Source organism: Dendropsophus ebraccatus, chromosome 4 (assembly GCF_027789765.1).
Source record: "Dendropsophus ebraccatus isolate aDenEbr1 chromosome 4, aDenEbr1.pat, whole genome shotgun sequence".
In the NCBI taxonomy this organism is placed as follows: Eukaryota; Metazoa; Chordata; class Amphibia; order Anura; family Hylidae; genus Dendropsophus; species Dendropsophus ebraccatus.
In genome coordinates this window covers 103,313,368-103,328,406 of record NC_091457.1, presented here as the reverse complement: position 1 = coordinate 103,328,406, position 15,039 = coordinate 103,313,368, and the positions used below count along the sequence as shown (strand labels likewise).

The 15,039-nt window shown below is 42.2% G+C and overlaps 1 protein-coding gene across 1 annotated transcript; it reads left to right on the top strand.

The window, feature by feature from the left end:
* Nucleotides 1-2,202: 2,202 nt before the first annotated feature.
* Nucleotides 2,203-7,894, top strand: NAA80 (N-alpha-acetyltransferase 80, NatH catalytic subunit). Its single transcript, XM_069968669.1, has 2 exons — nt 2,203-2,247; nt 5,764-7,894. The coding sequence occupies exons 1-2, from the start codon at nt 2,225-2,227 to the stop codon at nt 6,674-6,676; spliced, it is 936 nt and encodes a 311-aa protein (XP_069824770.1). The 5' UTR covers nt 2,203-2,224; the 3' UTR covers nt 6,677-7,894.
* Nucleotides 7,895-15,039: the final 7,145 nt, after the last annotated feature.

Genomic DNA, 15,039 nt, shown 5'->3' with positions numbered 1-15,039 from the left:
GGGCTGATTATCGCTTCGTGGAATAGGCCCCTTAGTCGCACGTCAATTGTAGACAGAACATATGACCAACGTATTTCAATGGCCCCATTCACACGTCCGTACATGGCTGCGATCCAGGCTGCGAAAAAACCCCCACATTTGCAGCACGGATTGCTATCTTTAGTGTAGTGCTCTGTGACACACGGAGCACTACTGATGAACATTCGTAGTCCAGTCTGTGGTGGCGGCCTACACAATGGACATGTGAATGTAGCCTTAGGCATTCTAAACTTGGACTAGACAATTTAAAAATGCAGCCAGGTAGCTGAGGCTACTACATCTGTTGGATTCATAGACTGTCTAGTCTCAGTTTAGACCATCTGTTCACATACTGTGCTCAGATTTTACACCAGAGTTTTGGGAGCAGTGTTGCTTCATAGGTCAAAGGTCTGATACTTCAGAAAAGTGTGAAAAAAGTGTTTTACACTCATTGGTGGACGCTGGGCCAAAATTCTGATGTATTTGCAATTTCTTTATTTTATTTTGGAACATCTCATGGACAGACTTTGGACTTTGAAAGATATACTTATTATATAAACACATTGCGTTCAGGCTGGGGCTGCACAGTGATTTCCAGTCGCTCGACATGATGCCGTGACCCCAAAATCTATCCTAGATCACCATGTGGCCCTAGCCTTATAATGCAGGAGAAGAGGATTTTGTTACACATTCTTTTACACATAATAAACCAAAAGAAGAACATCCAAGATTTGTCAAATTACAGGAAAAGTATCAAAATAGTAAGTAAGGTAACACAAACAGTGAGTGGAGTGAAAAATAGTGAAAAGGATAACTCATATAGTAAAACTGTGCCCATACTTTATAGTTCTTTGGACTGCCCCTGTAGTTATAGTTAATGGGGTTCTTCTCTTTCTCTAAAACAACAAATGGTCGCATACTTACCACCCATCTCTGCTGCAACTGTGATATCTTCTGGTCACCGCTCCTGTGCTGGTCTTCCAAAGACAGCGGCTCCCCTCTCAGCCAATGACAGAGCAGGGAAGGGGAGCAAGATGTCACCAGAATAACAGAGGAGCAGAGATAAGAATATATGAAAGCTGCAGAGCTGGGGAGGTAAGTACACAGCAGTGAAAGCATGGCGTTAACTGAAGCTTTTCCTGGAAAACCTCTTTTAAATCAATCATGTAAGCGCTACAAAAAAAAAAAAATGCAGGGCTGTCCTGATCTTACATTGAGAGACTCCAAGCACTGCCAATATAAATTTGATGGTAGAGCTTGAGGAGAGGCCATCAATTTTTTTCACAACTTGTACTACCCCTTTAATTTTCCTCATGCACATGGCCATGATATGGATCTGTAACAGGGCACGCAGAGTACAATGGACCCATATTGAACGTACACATTCCGCCGATTTCATAGAAGAGATTATGTTTCATTACAAAATGTATTATGAGGGTACTGGCTCCACTGGTACTGGATTGCTGTCTTTATACCTGAGTAATCCAATCCATGTTGTGCAATAGGGTTAGGGTCTATGTGAGGTATCCTGAGGTGGATGCAAGCAGGATACAGGCTATTATAAATGCTGTTGATGGTCTCTTGAGGAGGCTTGTCTCCCATATTCTGCTATTAGATTTTTTTGTTTAGTTGATTTCCAATAAAGATTTTCTCATTTTGATGTGCAGCCAGTTGTATGTATGTGCTTTGTCCTTTGTGGTTCTTTATTACTTTATATGCTCTATTGCATTGTGCTGAGCCCCCTTTATTTATTTTTTTGTTTAAAGGAGAGGCCATCAGTTACAGCTTGCACAGCCCCTTTAATTTTCCTCTTGCACATGATGTGGATCTGTAACAGGACACTCAGAGTACAATGTTTCATTAGAATATGAAGTTACTGACTCCATGAGGCATCCCTCACAGGTCAGGATACATGGATTGGAAATACTGCATTGTTTTTATCACAAATCACTGTAAAACAGTAATTTATGTCAGAAGACATAACTATACAGAAATTTTTAACACTTCCCCTGTACTGTAGCAATGTGCTCCAGATTACACGCAGCTTCCACGCACATTAAATCCTGCGCTGCACCGGCGCCCTCTCGCGGCCGCTTTAGGTTTGTAGCGAACACGACAAGGACCACAACTCCCGGCATTCGTCGCGCGGCTGCCTGTTCATCCTGTGACGTCACGACACGTAATTGGCCAGAGAGTCTGGAAGCGCATGGGGGAGAGTGCGGTATACGGGTGAGTGTGCGGCCCAAATAGGGTAAAATATCAAAGGTGTAATATAGGCGGAGAGCGACCCCCTATGTATCAACCCCGTATACATGCAACGTGCAGTGACCTCCTCTATACAATAATCCCCCCTATATGAAACATGGGGAGTGAGCGACCTCCTCCATACAGCAACGCCGACATATGTAACATGTGCAGACAGCGAACTCCATATATTATCCCCCTGTACATGTAATATGCAGTGACCTCCTCTATATATTATCCCCCTATACATGTAATATGCAGTGACCTCCTCTATATATTATCCCCCTATACATGTAATATGCAGTGACCTCCTCTATATATTATCCCCCTATACATGTAATATGCAGTGACCTCCTCTATATATTATCCCCCTATACATGTAATATGCAGTGACCTCCTCTATATATTATCCCCATATACATGTAATATGCAGTGACCTCCTCTATATATTATCCCCCCCATACATGTAATATGCAGTGACCTCCTCTATATATTATCCCCTATACATGTAATATGCAGTGACCTCCTCTATATATTATCCCCCTATACATGTAATATGCAGTGACCTCCTCTATATATAATCCCCCTATACATGTAATATGCAGTGACCTCCTCTATATATTATCCCCCTATACATGTAATATGCAGTGACCTCCTCTATATATTATCCCCATATACATGTAATATGCAGTGACCTCCTCTATATATTATCCCCCCCATACATGTAATATGCAGTGACCTCCTCTATATATTATCCCCTATACATGTAATATGCAGTGACCTCCTCTATATATTATCCCCTATACATGTAATATGCAGTGACCTCCTCTATATATTATCCCCATATACATGTAATATGCAGTGACCTCCTCTATATATTATCCCCTATACATGTAATATGCAGTGACCTCCTCTGTATATTATCCCCCTATACATGTAATATGCAGTGACCTCCTCTATATATTATCCCCATATACATGTAATATGCAGTGACCTCCTCTATATATTATCCCCCTATACATGTAATATGCAGTGACCTCCTCTATATATTATCCCCTATACATGTAATATGCAGTGACCTCCTCTGTATATTATCCCCCTATACATGTAATATGCAGTGACCTCCTCTATATATTATCCCCTATACATGTAATATGCAGTGACCTCCTCTATATATTATCCCCTATACATGTAATATGCAGTGACCTCCTCTATATATTATCCCCTATACATGTAATATGCAGTGACCTCCTCTATATATAATCCCCCTATACATGTAATATGCAGTGACCTCCTCTATATATTATCCCCCTATACAAGTAATATGCAGTGACCTCCTCTATATATTATCCCCCTATACATGTAATATGCAGTTACCTCCTCCATATATTAACCCCATATACATGTAATATGCAGTGACCTCCTCCATATATTATCCCCTATACATGTAATATGCAGTGACCTCCTCTATATATTATCCCGCTATACATGTAATATGCAGTGAGCTCTTCTATATATTAACCCCGTATACATGTAATATGCAGTGACCTCCTCTATATATTAACCCCGTATACATGTAATATGCAGTGACCTCCTCTATATATTATCCCCTATACATGTAATATGCAGTGATCTCCTCTATATATTATCCCCCTATACATGTAATATGCAGTGATCTCCTCTATATATTATCCCCCCCATACATGTAATATGCAGTGACCTCCTCTATATATTATCCCCCTATACATGTAATATGCAGTGATCTCCTCTATATATTATCCCCCCATACATGTAATATGCAGTGACCTCCTCTATATATTATCCCCCTATACATGTAATATGCATTGATCTCCTCTATATATTATCCCCCCCATACATGTAATATGCAGTGACCTCCTCAATATATTATCCCCCTATACATGTAATATGCAGTGACCTCCTCTATATATTATCCCCCTATACATGTAATATGCAGTGACCTCCTCTATATATTATCCCCTATACATGTAATATGCAGTGACCTCCTCTATATATTATCCCCTATACATGTTATATGCAGTGACCTCCTCTATATATTATCCCCCTATACATGTAATATGCAGTGACCTCCTCTATATATTATCCCCTATACATGTAATATGCAGTGACCTCCTCTATATATTATCCCCCTATACATGTAATATGCAGTGACCTCCTCTATATATTATCCCGCTATACATGTAATATGCAGTGACCTCCTCTATATATTATCCCGCTATACATGTAATATGCAGTGACCTCCTCTATATATTACCCCCCTATACATGTAATATGCAGTGACCTCCTCCATATATTAACTCTATATACATGTAATATGCAGTGACCTCCTCTATATTTTAACCCCATATACATGTAATATGCATTGACCTCCTCCATATATTATCCCCCTATACATGTAATATGCAGTGACCTCCTCTATATATTAACCCCATATACATGTAATATGCAGTGACCTCCTCTATATATTATCCCCCTATACATGTAATATGCAGTGACCTCCTCTATACATTATCCCCTATACATGTAATATGCAGTGACCTCCTCTATATATTATCCCCCTATACATGTAATATGCAGTGACCTCCTCCATATATTAACCCCCTATACATGTAACCTCCTCTATATATTAACCCCCTATACATGTAATATGCAGTGACATCCTCTATATATTACCCCCCTATACATGTAATATGCAGTGACCTCCTCTATATATTATCCCCATATACATGTAATATGCAGTGACCTCCTCTATATATTAACCCCCTATACATGTAATATGCAGTGACCTCCTCTATTTATTAATCCCCTATACATGTAATATGCAGTGACCTCCTCTATATATTAACCCCCTATACATGTAATATGCAGTGACCTCCTCTATATATTAACCCCCTATACATGTAATATGCAGTGACCTCCTCTATATATTATCCCCCTATACATGTAATATGCAGTGACCTCCTCTATATATTATCCCCCTATACATGTAACATGCAGTGACCTCCTCCGTATATTATCCCCCTATACATGTAATATGCAGTTACCTCCTCCATATATTAACCCCATATACATGTAATATGCAGTGACCTCCTCCATATATTAACCCCATATACGTGTATGTTATGGTGCATTTAGAGATTTATCTGACAGATTATTGAAGCCAAAGCCAGGAATGGATTTGATGAGAGGAGAAATCTCAGTCTTTCCTTTATGACCTGTTCTCTGTTTATAGTCTGTTCCTGGTTTTGGCTTAAAAAATCTCTCTGTGTAAACATCCCATAAGAGGTATAGAGGTTGCTCCCTGCACATGTACCAGAATGACCCCCACTCTCCCTGAGGATACAGCTGTGATTGTCCGGATTCTTCATTGCTATCCTCCCCATCCCTTTGGGTCAGTGATTGTCACCCCCCTTCTATACATGTACCTGGCAGCCATCATCTCACACTTCTGTCCACTTACAGGGCGGCTTCTCCAAGCAGCGTTGTGCTTGTGCCTCTTCACCATCGTCCGGACCTCACCGCATCTTGCGCAGAACTTTTGAACCAAACATGGAAGCGCAGTCTGGGGGCTCGTATGCACTCTTTAGAGCGGTCCTCGGATGACTTCCCTGTTTGTTTGGTGCTTATCAGGGACCCTAAGGGCCCAGCCCTGGGTCATGCCAGACTCTGCAGAGTGGTGGGTATGCAAGACAGCCTGTTTGTGGAGTCGGTGGTGGTCAGTACTGAGCTTCGTGGTAAAGGCTATGGAAGGAAGCTAATGGAGGCCACTGAGAGGTACGCAAGAGGAAAGGGCTTCAGAAACTTGTACCTGACCACCCATGACAAGCAGGACTTCTACTACCACCTTGGGTATCGCTTGTCAGAGCCTGTCCACAACATGGGGAGCCTGAATAGTCTGCTGCCTGCAGGCATGATCCAGAAGATGGCAACTACTAAGACAAACCCTGTCCTGAACCATCCTATGTCCTCATCCACACCACTGTGTCCTCCAACATCTACCTCAGCATCTTCTACAACTTCTTGTCCACTACCTCCACCTCCTCTCCCTCCTATGCTGTTCTCCATGTCTCCACATCCTACTCCTCCTCTTAGCCCCTGTTTCTCATCCTCACCAGCACCTCCACTACCACCTCCACCACCACCTCCCCCTACTATGCTGTGCTCCATGTCTCCACATCCTACTACTCCTCTTAGCTCCTGTTCCTCATCCTCACCACCACCACCTCCTCCTCCTCCTCTGCCGCCCCCACCACCTATGCCCTTATCGCCTTCATCTCTTCCACCAGCAAATCAGGACAGTCCTGTCTTTTCCTTGCAGACTCCTTACTGGGACTTTCGTGGGGATCCCATATTTTGGATGAAAAAATGTATCTGATGAGTTAAGAGTACACGAAAGTAGGATCATGCAGAGGACATGAATATACTAAGGCCAGGTACACATTTCCCCAAGGGTACTGTTTGTGGAGCTCCTTTTGGATATTCTTTTTATTTTACATGATCTGGGCAGGCAACAAAACACTGCATGCGGTAATTTTTTTGAGGGCTCAAATCCTGCTAAATAAAAACTTCACGGACTCCATTGAAGTCAATGGGATCTCTTAGGTGTCTGACTGATTAAGTTGGTGTCTTTTATTGAAGAAACTATTTCTGTGGCACCAAATGTAGCTGGATGAACATGTCACCTCTTTGAGCGGAGAGCGGCGGCAGCAGAGGAGCGTACGCTCTCCCATACACGAGCTATGGCACACTGAGACAGACGGGATTCCGTGGCGGGAAGTTCTGCCTGATTTACTCGGTGTGAACAAACCCTAAGGGCCCTATTCCATGGAACGATTATCGTTCGCATAATTGCTAACAAAAAACGATTTCAAACGACCGCTATTGCGAACGGCCTGAAATCGTTCACCTATTTACATGAATTGATAATTGTTACTTATGATGGCTCTTGCGGTCGTCTATTTGTCGCTATTGTGTTCGTTGCTACTGTGAATAAGACGTCATTTGGTCGTTTGCGGTAGCAACCAACACAATAGTGACGGCAAGACGACCGCAAGGACGATTATCGTTCCATGTAAAGGGGTGAACGATTTCAGGCTGTTTGCAATAGCGGTCATTTGAAATCGTTTATCGTTAACGATTATGCGACTGATAATTGTCCCGTGGAATAGGGCCCTTAGCATTCTCGCATGAAAAGCTGCATAAACAGCCATTTACATCAAAATCTACACTTGCAAATTTTCAAATACATTGTTACCAGAAAATCCCTACAAAGTTTTCATTGGTCGGAGTCTGAATGTTACAGCCAGGAGAAGGCTAAGAAATTCACTCCCTGCCCCCGGTTAGCTGCAGAAGGGGGTTACTATCTCCTGCAGTGAGATGGATATTGCATTGAGTCAGGGAGAGAAGCGCTTAGGGTCCTATTCCACGGGCCAAGGAGGGCCCGATCAACGATGTAAACGAGCGGCGATCTGCCGTTTACTGGGCCTATTCCACGGCCCGATGATCGTTGAGCGAGGGCTGCAAGTTAGTTCCTGATGTCCTTGCAGCATCATACATTACCTGTCCAGGCTTCTTCTCCACGCTGTCTTCATCCCCGGGTCCCGTGTGCTCTATCTTCAGAATCGCCGGTCAGCTGACAGGCCACACTCAGCCAATCACAGGCCGCGGCAGTCCCGGCCTGTGATTGTCTGAGCGCTCCGTCAGCTGACCGGCCATTCTGAAGATAGAGCACGCGGGACTCGGGGATGAAGACAGCGCGGAGAAGAAGCCTGGACAGGTAATGTATGCTGCTGCTGCTGCTTGTCAAATCGTCGGTCGTCCGGCGCGCACCGCTATTCAACCGTAGCGATGCGCTGTGGGGGAACGATGATTTTAGGTGTGGCCCTAAATGAACGATCAGCTGATGACACGATCATCGGCTGATCGTTCTCTCTATTTCACCGAACGATAATCAGCCAAATCGGGCCAATCCGGCCGATTATCGTTACTGTGGAATAGGGCCTTAGCCCAGCCTATTTTCCTGGGATCTCTGAACACCCACTAACCCACGACCAATCAAAAGTCTTTTAAAAAGTGAGTGCCTTATCTAAGAAATCTGTGTAAACGTCTTGTGTCTGAGCATTTGATCCAGTTATGTGCACAGAAGTATTTTTGCAAATTTTTGGAGCAGTGAAATAAAAAAAAGGTCTGCTTTACATCCTGAAAAACTTGTATTTGTGATTATTACAGATGTAAAATTATGTTTTTTTTTTCACATTTCTTGGGCCAGTTTTGTCCCAGAAATTAAGGAATTGAGTCACAGTAGCAAAAAAAATGGCTAGGAAAAAAAAGAAATGCAAACATTTACTTGTCTGAAAATTTGACAGTCATTCTGCCTGTGAAAATGAATGTGTTTTTGTGAGTCTATCACTTGCAGGAGCTAACATTGGTCTGCTGCCCCCTGCTGGATTGTTGGTCCAGATGTACTGATGTGTCTTTGGGTGTGCTGAGCAGAGAGGCCAGATTGATCAGATTTATCAAACACATGTATAAGGTTGTGGCACATAAATATGGTATAAACAAGATCTAGACAAGCAGAATGTCATTGATACGGGACAGATGGCGTCCCACACACCAGCCTCCGAGAATAAAGACGCCACTTATAATCTTACTACAAAACATTTATTAATCATAAAATAAATTTGACATTTATGAAATATAAAACTTCATGCAATAAACAAACAAATATGACTAATGGCAGATCCTCTGTCCCCATCATGTGTCATTATATTAGGTGTGCCTCGGTGGTCTGTGCAGTGTGTTTCTGTGCACTTCTACTTACATTTGCCTTCATCTGTCACCACTAGGAGGCTCTTGCTATTTACTACTGTACTGGAAGAGTTAAAAGGAATGCACTGTAAATAGAACCTAGAGAAGAGGGCAGGTAGATTGGCTCCAGCTGAGATCTTATGGCATCTTTCATCCTGGATTGAGTAACTTCACATTAGCATGATCCAAACTAACAGCTGTCAGCTGAGGACATCAGGGTCCGGCAGCTGTAATGATGCAAAAAATGTGCTTCTTCATTTGCAGGTCCTAATGTCCAGTGAGTTAGGGTGGTCACTCAGCAGACCCCCTTGGGTCCATAGCTGTGTCCCTGTATAGTGAGGAGCTGCAGATTTACTTTGTCTCATTCCCTTTGAATTCGTGATTCATGGAGGGCTGCTGCAGAGAATCCATCTGTGCATAAAGCTTTTCTGTGAGAGTCCGCAGCAAAGTGCCCTGATTACCTGCAGGTGGAAAATAGAATATAGGAGATTCCTTCACATATGTACACACACAAGCTGTTTGCACATGACTGTAATAAATGGTTTATATACTATTACAATTGCAGATAGTATAGGAGCAATTTATCCTATAGACCATTGGACATCACTGTGAACTCCGTCTTTCTATACTTCTATAATGTGCATGGTCCGTGACTGCAGGCGACCTGCAAATAACACTCGGTGGGCCGTTTGCACCAGGTCAATGGTTTTGCGGTTAGTAAGATACTATATTCATTGTAAAGTAAGGGTAGGTTCACATTGAGGAATCCGTGAGAAATTCCACGCCTATTTAGCTCTGGCAGAATAGAAGTGGAATTCAAACCCCATTGACTTCTATAGGAGTTGTATAGGCAGAAAATTCTACTGTGTGAACAACAGAGCAGAAAACCTATTGAACACAATGGGACATTGCTCTGTTCATATTTTCCGGGCGAAATTTCAAGCCGATTCCGAGTGCATTTTGACATGAAATCCGCATGAAATTCCACACAGATTCCTCAGTGTGAACATACACTAAGTGAGAGAAACGGGGGGAAAATGACCGTGGCAGAATTTCAGTGCCAAAGGTGTGGTTTGACAGTTTTGCATTCTGTTCTACTGGGTGTATGTCTCCAGTCACATCCAGAGCTGTAGTCATAGTTCTTCTGATTCCATTTTACATCCCCCAGCCCTGCGCTGCCACACACACATGCTACCATTCTACCATGCTTCATTTCATCAGTTTTATCTGCATCAGGTGAATACACATTTGTAAGCCCTTCATCTCTCTCACCACCACCATTGAATGGTGTAGAAACAGAAGATTTTCAGCAGAAAAAGACCACCTGGTCCATCTAGTCTGCCCTTTGAGTATTTTCTTTTTATCTTTCAATATATATATATATATATATATATATATATATATATATATATATATATATATATATCTCCCAGTTACTGTAGATTTACCTACCACATCTGCTGGAAGGTTGCTCAAAGCATCTACTACTCTTTCAGTAAAGTAATATTTTCTCAAGCAGTAAATGTCACTTTCCTTCTACCTCCAGAATTGTGCTGCTATTGCTGTATATAAGACCATTGTTCACACTACTCACTGTACAGATGCAGGATATAGAGCAGGAGGCTCATGTTGACAAGGGTGATGACTATGAGGAAGGTGAGGCTAGTGTTTGTACAGGGCGATCCACATCTGCTCTGGCTGACAGAATGGTCAGTGCCTGGCGTCTCTGGTTTATCAGGAAGTGCGGCCATGGACTTCTCGCAGAGTGCATCCGATATGACTAGAGGTAAAGAGATGGACAGTTTAGCAGTCTGTAGGTTTCTTCAGATTTGTGTTTTTTTTTTTTCTACCCAGCAAAAGAAAGAAGGAAGCACTGGCTGTATCATTGTTGTAGTGCCCCTAAATATATGAGCTGTAGGGGATATAGCTACTGGGACCCCTCAGTGATCATTGTTGGGGAACCCACCTACAAGAGCTTATTTCCCCTGCAATCTACTGGGCCTAGTATATTGTAACCGACCTCGTCACCCATAGAAACCAATGACTGCAAAGCATTAATCCATTGGTATGGACCACCAATATTTTAGTTCTTGATAAATAAGTTGCAGCATTTATTGAGATCAATGAGCTGCAGAAATACATATAAGGCCTGTGTCAATGCCAGTGCTGGTTTGGACCTCTATGTACTCCATCATTTTTCCCCATTATTTAATTGTTAAATGTTGCTTGATTACAGTCAACAGTAACATCCAAAATCTAAGAAAACAACCCCCCACAACTTGTTACAGTGTGTCATTATGGACAGTCCACAGCAGCAGCATGAATGTCCCTTGTACTGTCTTGTTATCTGTCTGGACTACATGCTTTTATCCAGCGAAAATCTTTTTCTTTCAAATCAACTGGTTTCTAAAAGCTATATAGATTTGTAACTTACTTTTATTTAAAAAAAATCTCAAGTTTTCCCATACTTATCAGCTGTTGTATGTCCTGCAGGAAATGTTTTCTTTTCAGTCTGACACAGTGCTCTCTGCTGACATCTCTGTGTCAGGAACTGTCCAGAGCAGGAGAGGTTTTCTATGGAGATATGCTGCTGCTCTGGACAGTTTCTGTCTCGGCCAGAGATGTCAGCAGAGAGCACTGTGTCAGGCTGAAAAGAAAACAAAATTTCCTGCAGGACATACAGCAGATGATAAGTATGGGAAGACTTGAGATTTTTAAATAGAAGTAAATTAGAAATCTATATTAATTTCTGAAACCAGTTGATTTGAAAGAAAAAGATAACCCCTTTAAAGGGATATTCTGCTTAAAAATAACCATTTGATATGTTGCTGCCCAGAAGTTGAGGCAGAAACATCTCAGCCAGTAACTGAAGATGCCATAGGGAACACCGGAGGAGCCCGGAAAGGTAGGAATACACTGTTTGTTATGTTATTCTCATAGACAGCAACAGTTAAAAAGTTATTTTTGAGCTTTTCTGACAGGTTTTGGGTTGCTTTATCCTGTGTAAACTCCATGGGGATGCTACTCTTTCTTCTACATGTTGCTGTTAGCCTGCTGGGGGTTGTAGTTCTGCAACTGCTTATAGAGGTTACAGAATACAGCTGTTTGTGGGTCACTTACCTTCCTCCTGTTGGGGGATCTCCGTGTCCAGGGGGATGCTGTGCAGGTCACTGATGGAGTCCACGAGCAGCAGGCACACATTACCCTGAGCATCCCCAGGGGTGGCGGAGGGTACAAGGGCACAGACTGGAACATTAGCCATCAGGCTGGGGACTAACCGCAGAAAGATGGAGAATTAATACAGGAGTAAAGGAGGAGATGGTGTATTACAATGAGGGTCCAGGGATACAGCTGGAAAGGGGGGGGGGGTGTATGAAGACAGAGTGCAATGCCAGCCCAGGGAGCCCTGCCTATTATAGGATAAGTGGAATGTTTGGGAGGATATAAATAGCTGGGGTAGAACATCCCTCCGCCTTGTCTGGGACAAAACACTATTTGATCCTCGAAAAAGCATTTGGCACATTACAAGATTCATCTGTATAGGTTACAATGTTCTGCTTCTGGAAATGTGGAGTAACAACCTTAAAAAACTCCATTATAGCTTCCTACCAACTTCTAAATTCTTGAATGGCCATTTTACATAGCTATACATAGGGACCAAAGCTAGAAATGTAACAATGCAAGACTTTCAATAACATGCAGGAACGTTGTACAGCTGGGGGACAGATTCTATGGGGGCAGAGACCATGGCCAAGGTATATAACAACTGGAGAGAGGAGAGGAACTCATTGCCATGAGAGTATGCTGGACATGGCTTTTCTACATTTGCAAATCATTCCGTTTAGATGATATGTAGGCCACGTCTCCTACATTCCAATCAACAAAGTACAATAGACTGTAGGATTCATCTGATCAGTGATCTACGCTCTGTTGCCCACTGGAGTCTTGCCTTTCTGATATCATTTGCACTCTGTTCTGCTGCATAGCCTTCCAGTCCTATAGAACAATTGGAGCATCCGCATTGAATCCAGCTACAGTTTGCTTGACTGTAGAATGATTCTTGACATCTTCCTCTGAGTCTTTTACGTCGATAAGTTGTTTACAGCCACAGGATTCCATATTACTACATGATTTTTCTTTTGCAATCACACCATGTTCCACAGGAAAACCGCACAAGGTTGTCCATGAAATCTGGGCCCCAGCTACTCTTGTACCAATGACCTGGCCCCATTCTAGATTCCCAGATCACTTGATTATCCCATTCTATTGTGGATTCATAGTAAAACAGAGCTACAGGTTAAAACTGCTCTATTTATTTCATGCTAGTCAAAGGTCTAATTTCCATACAGTGAGGATCCAATCATGAAAGGCCTGGTGATTTGTCTGGGTCACACATTTTATATGTCAGTTATGTTTAACATTTCAAACTGCTGACACTGTAAGATAGCTGTTAGGTCAGGGAGACACATGGTACCTTTCCTATATCTCTTTGAAGTTCCAGAGTAGAAAACGCTTTTATTCTCTGGTACAAAGCATCTAAGAGGCTTTTCCAAGCTCCTGATCTGCTGCTGGAATGTCTCCTCCCTGCCTGAGTGATACCTTGGAGTCCTAAGCAGGGTCAGGTATGAGAGGTGGGAGTAAAGAGGTGTTAAAGCTTGCTGCACTTTAGGAGCTTGGGAAAGCCTCTTTGACTCTTCATAATATAGAATAGGATTTTTTTGGCAGCAGTTTGGAACATGAATTGCAGCTGACCAATTCAGCATGGATAGATAACTCCCAATCAGCAGCTGGTGGGTGGAGTTTTCTGCTTCTCATGAATATCCAGGACTACTGAGCAAACACACATAATGGAGAGGACTACTTATTGTCCATAGTATTCACTGTCCATGGAACACTGCAGCATCATCTGTCCCACTCCTCCTACTGATAATCAATGGAGGGGGCGGGCTGAATGAAAAGGCAATGTTCCTAACAATGCTCTGGAGCGGAGTTTACTCTAGCGCTATGGTGGCGCTATCAGCAGGTTATATTTGTCTTTCGTATATGCAATAATTGTAATGTGCTAACCCTCCCTACCCACCTTGGAAGCAAAAATTATGTTAATTTGTTTTCCCTAAGACCCATTGGCATCACAACATTGTCTTGTGATGCCAATGGGACGATAGGGAAGCTACATTTCCATTAAGGGAACGGGTGGAAGTGGGATACTGGGAGCAAGGAAAAGCATTTCATCCTCCTACTGAAAACTCATTAAAAACAGAGAAGTGGTGCTGCCGGTCATCAGTCAGTTACTAGATTTCCTCATGTTTCCTTTTTAGCAACCCCGGTTCTATTGCACATTCATGTACATTTAGTGAGATAAGCGAAAGGTTAAACATGCAAAACTGTCAATATGGAACATGCATTTTTTATATTCTATGCCACTTCCAGAACCCTTCCCCCATAATACAACACAGACTTATGTGATTTTTTTTCTCTAATCTTTATTATTTGACATTTTTGGCTTGTGGCCAAAATTTTTTATTAAATTTGTAAATATAAAATCTAAAGTTAAATAGATCTGACAATGCAGCTAGAATGTAACAAGAAGGGGATGGCACCTTGAATAGTCACACCCCCAGGCACTGTTGTGAGGAGGGAGGAGGCACAGGCCATGTCTCAGGACCAAGAGAGGAGGGTGGAGTAAGAAGAATTCAAAAATCAATAAATATTTTGGAAATTGAAGCTAATGCAGGGAACAGATCATCAATAGAGGACACATATTAAAAGTTTTTCTACCAAACACCCCTTATCACCTGTATGAATGCAACAATATTAAAGATGTATAAATATTATATAGTCTAGCAATTTTGCACAAAATAAAAATAAACTTATGTATCCCTGCCTTCCTAAAGCCTTAAAGGGAAACTGGCAGCATGGATATATCCATAT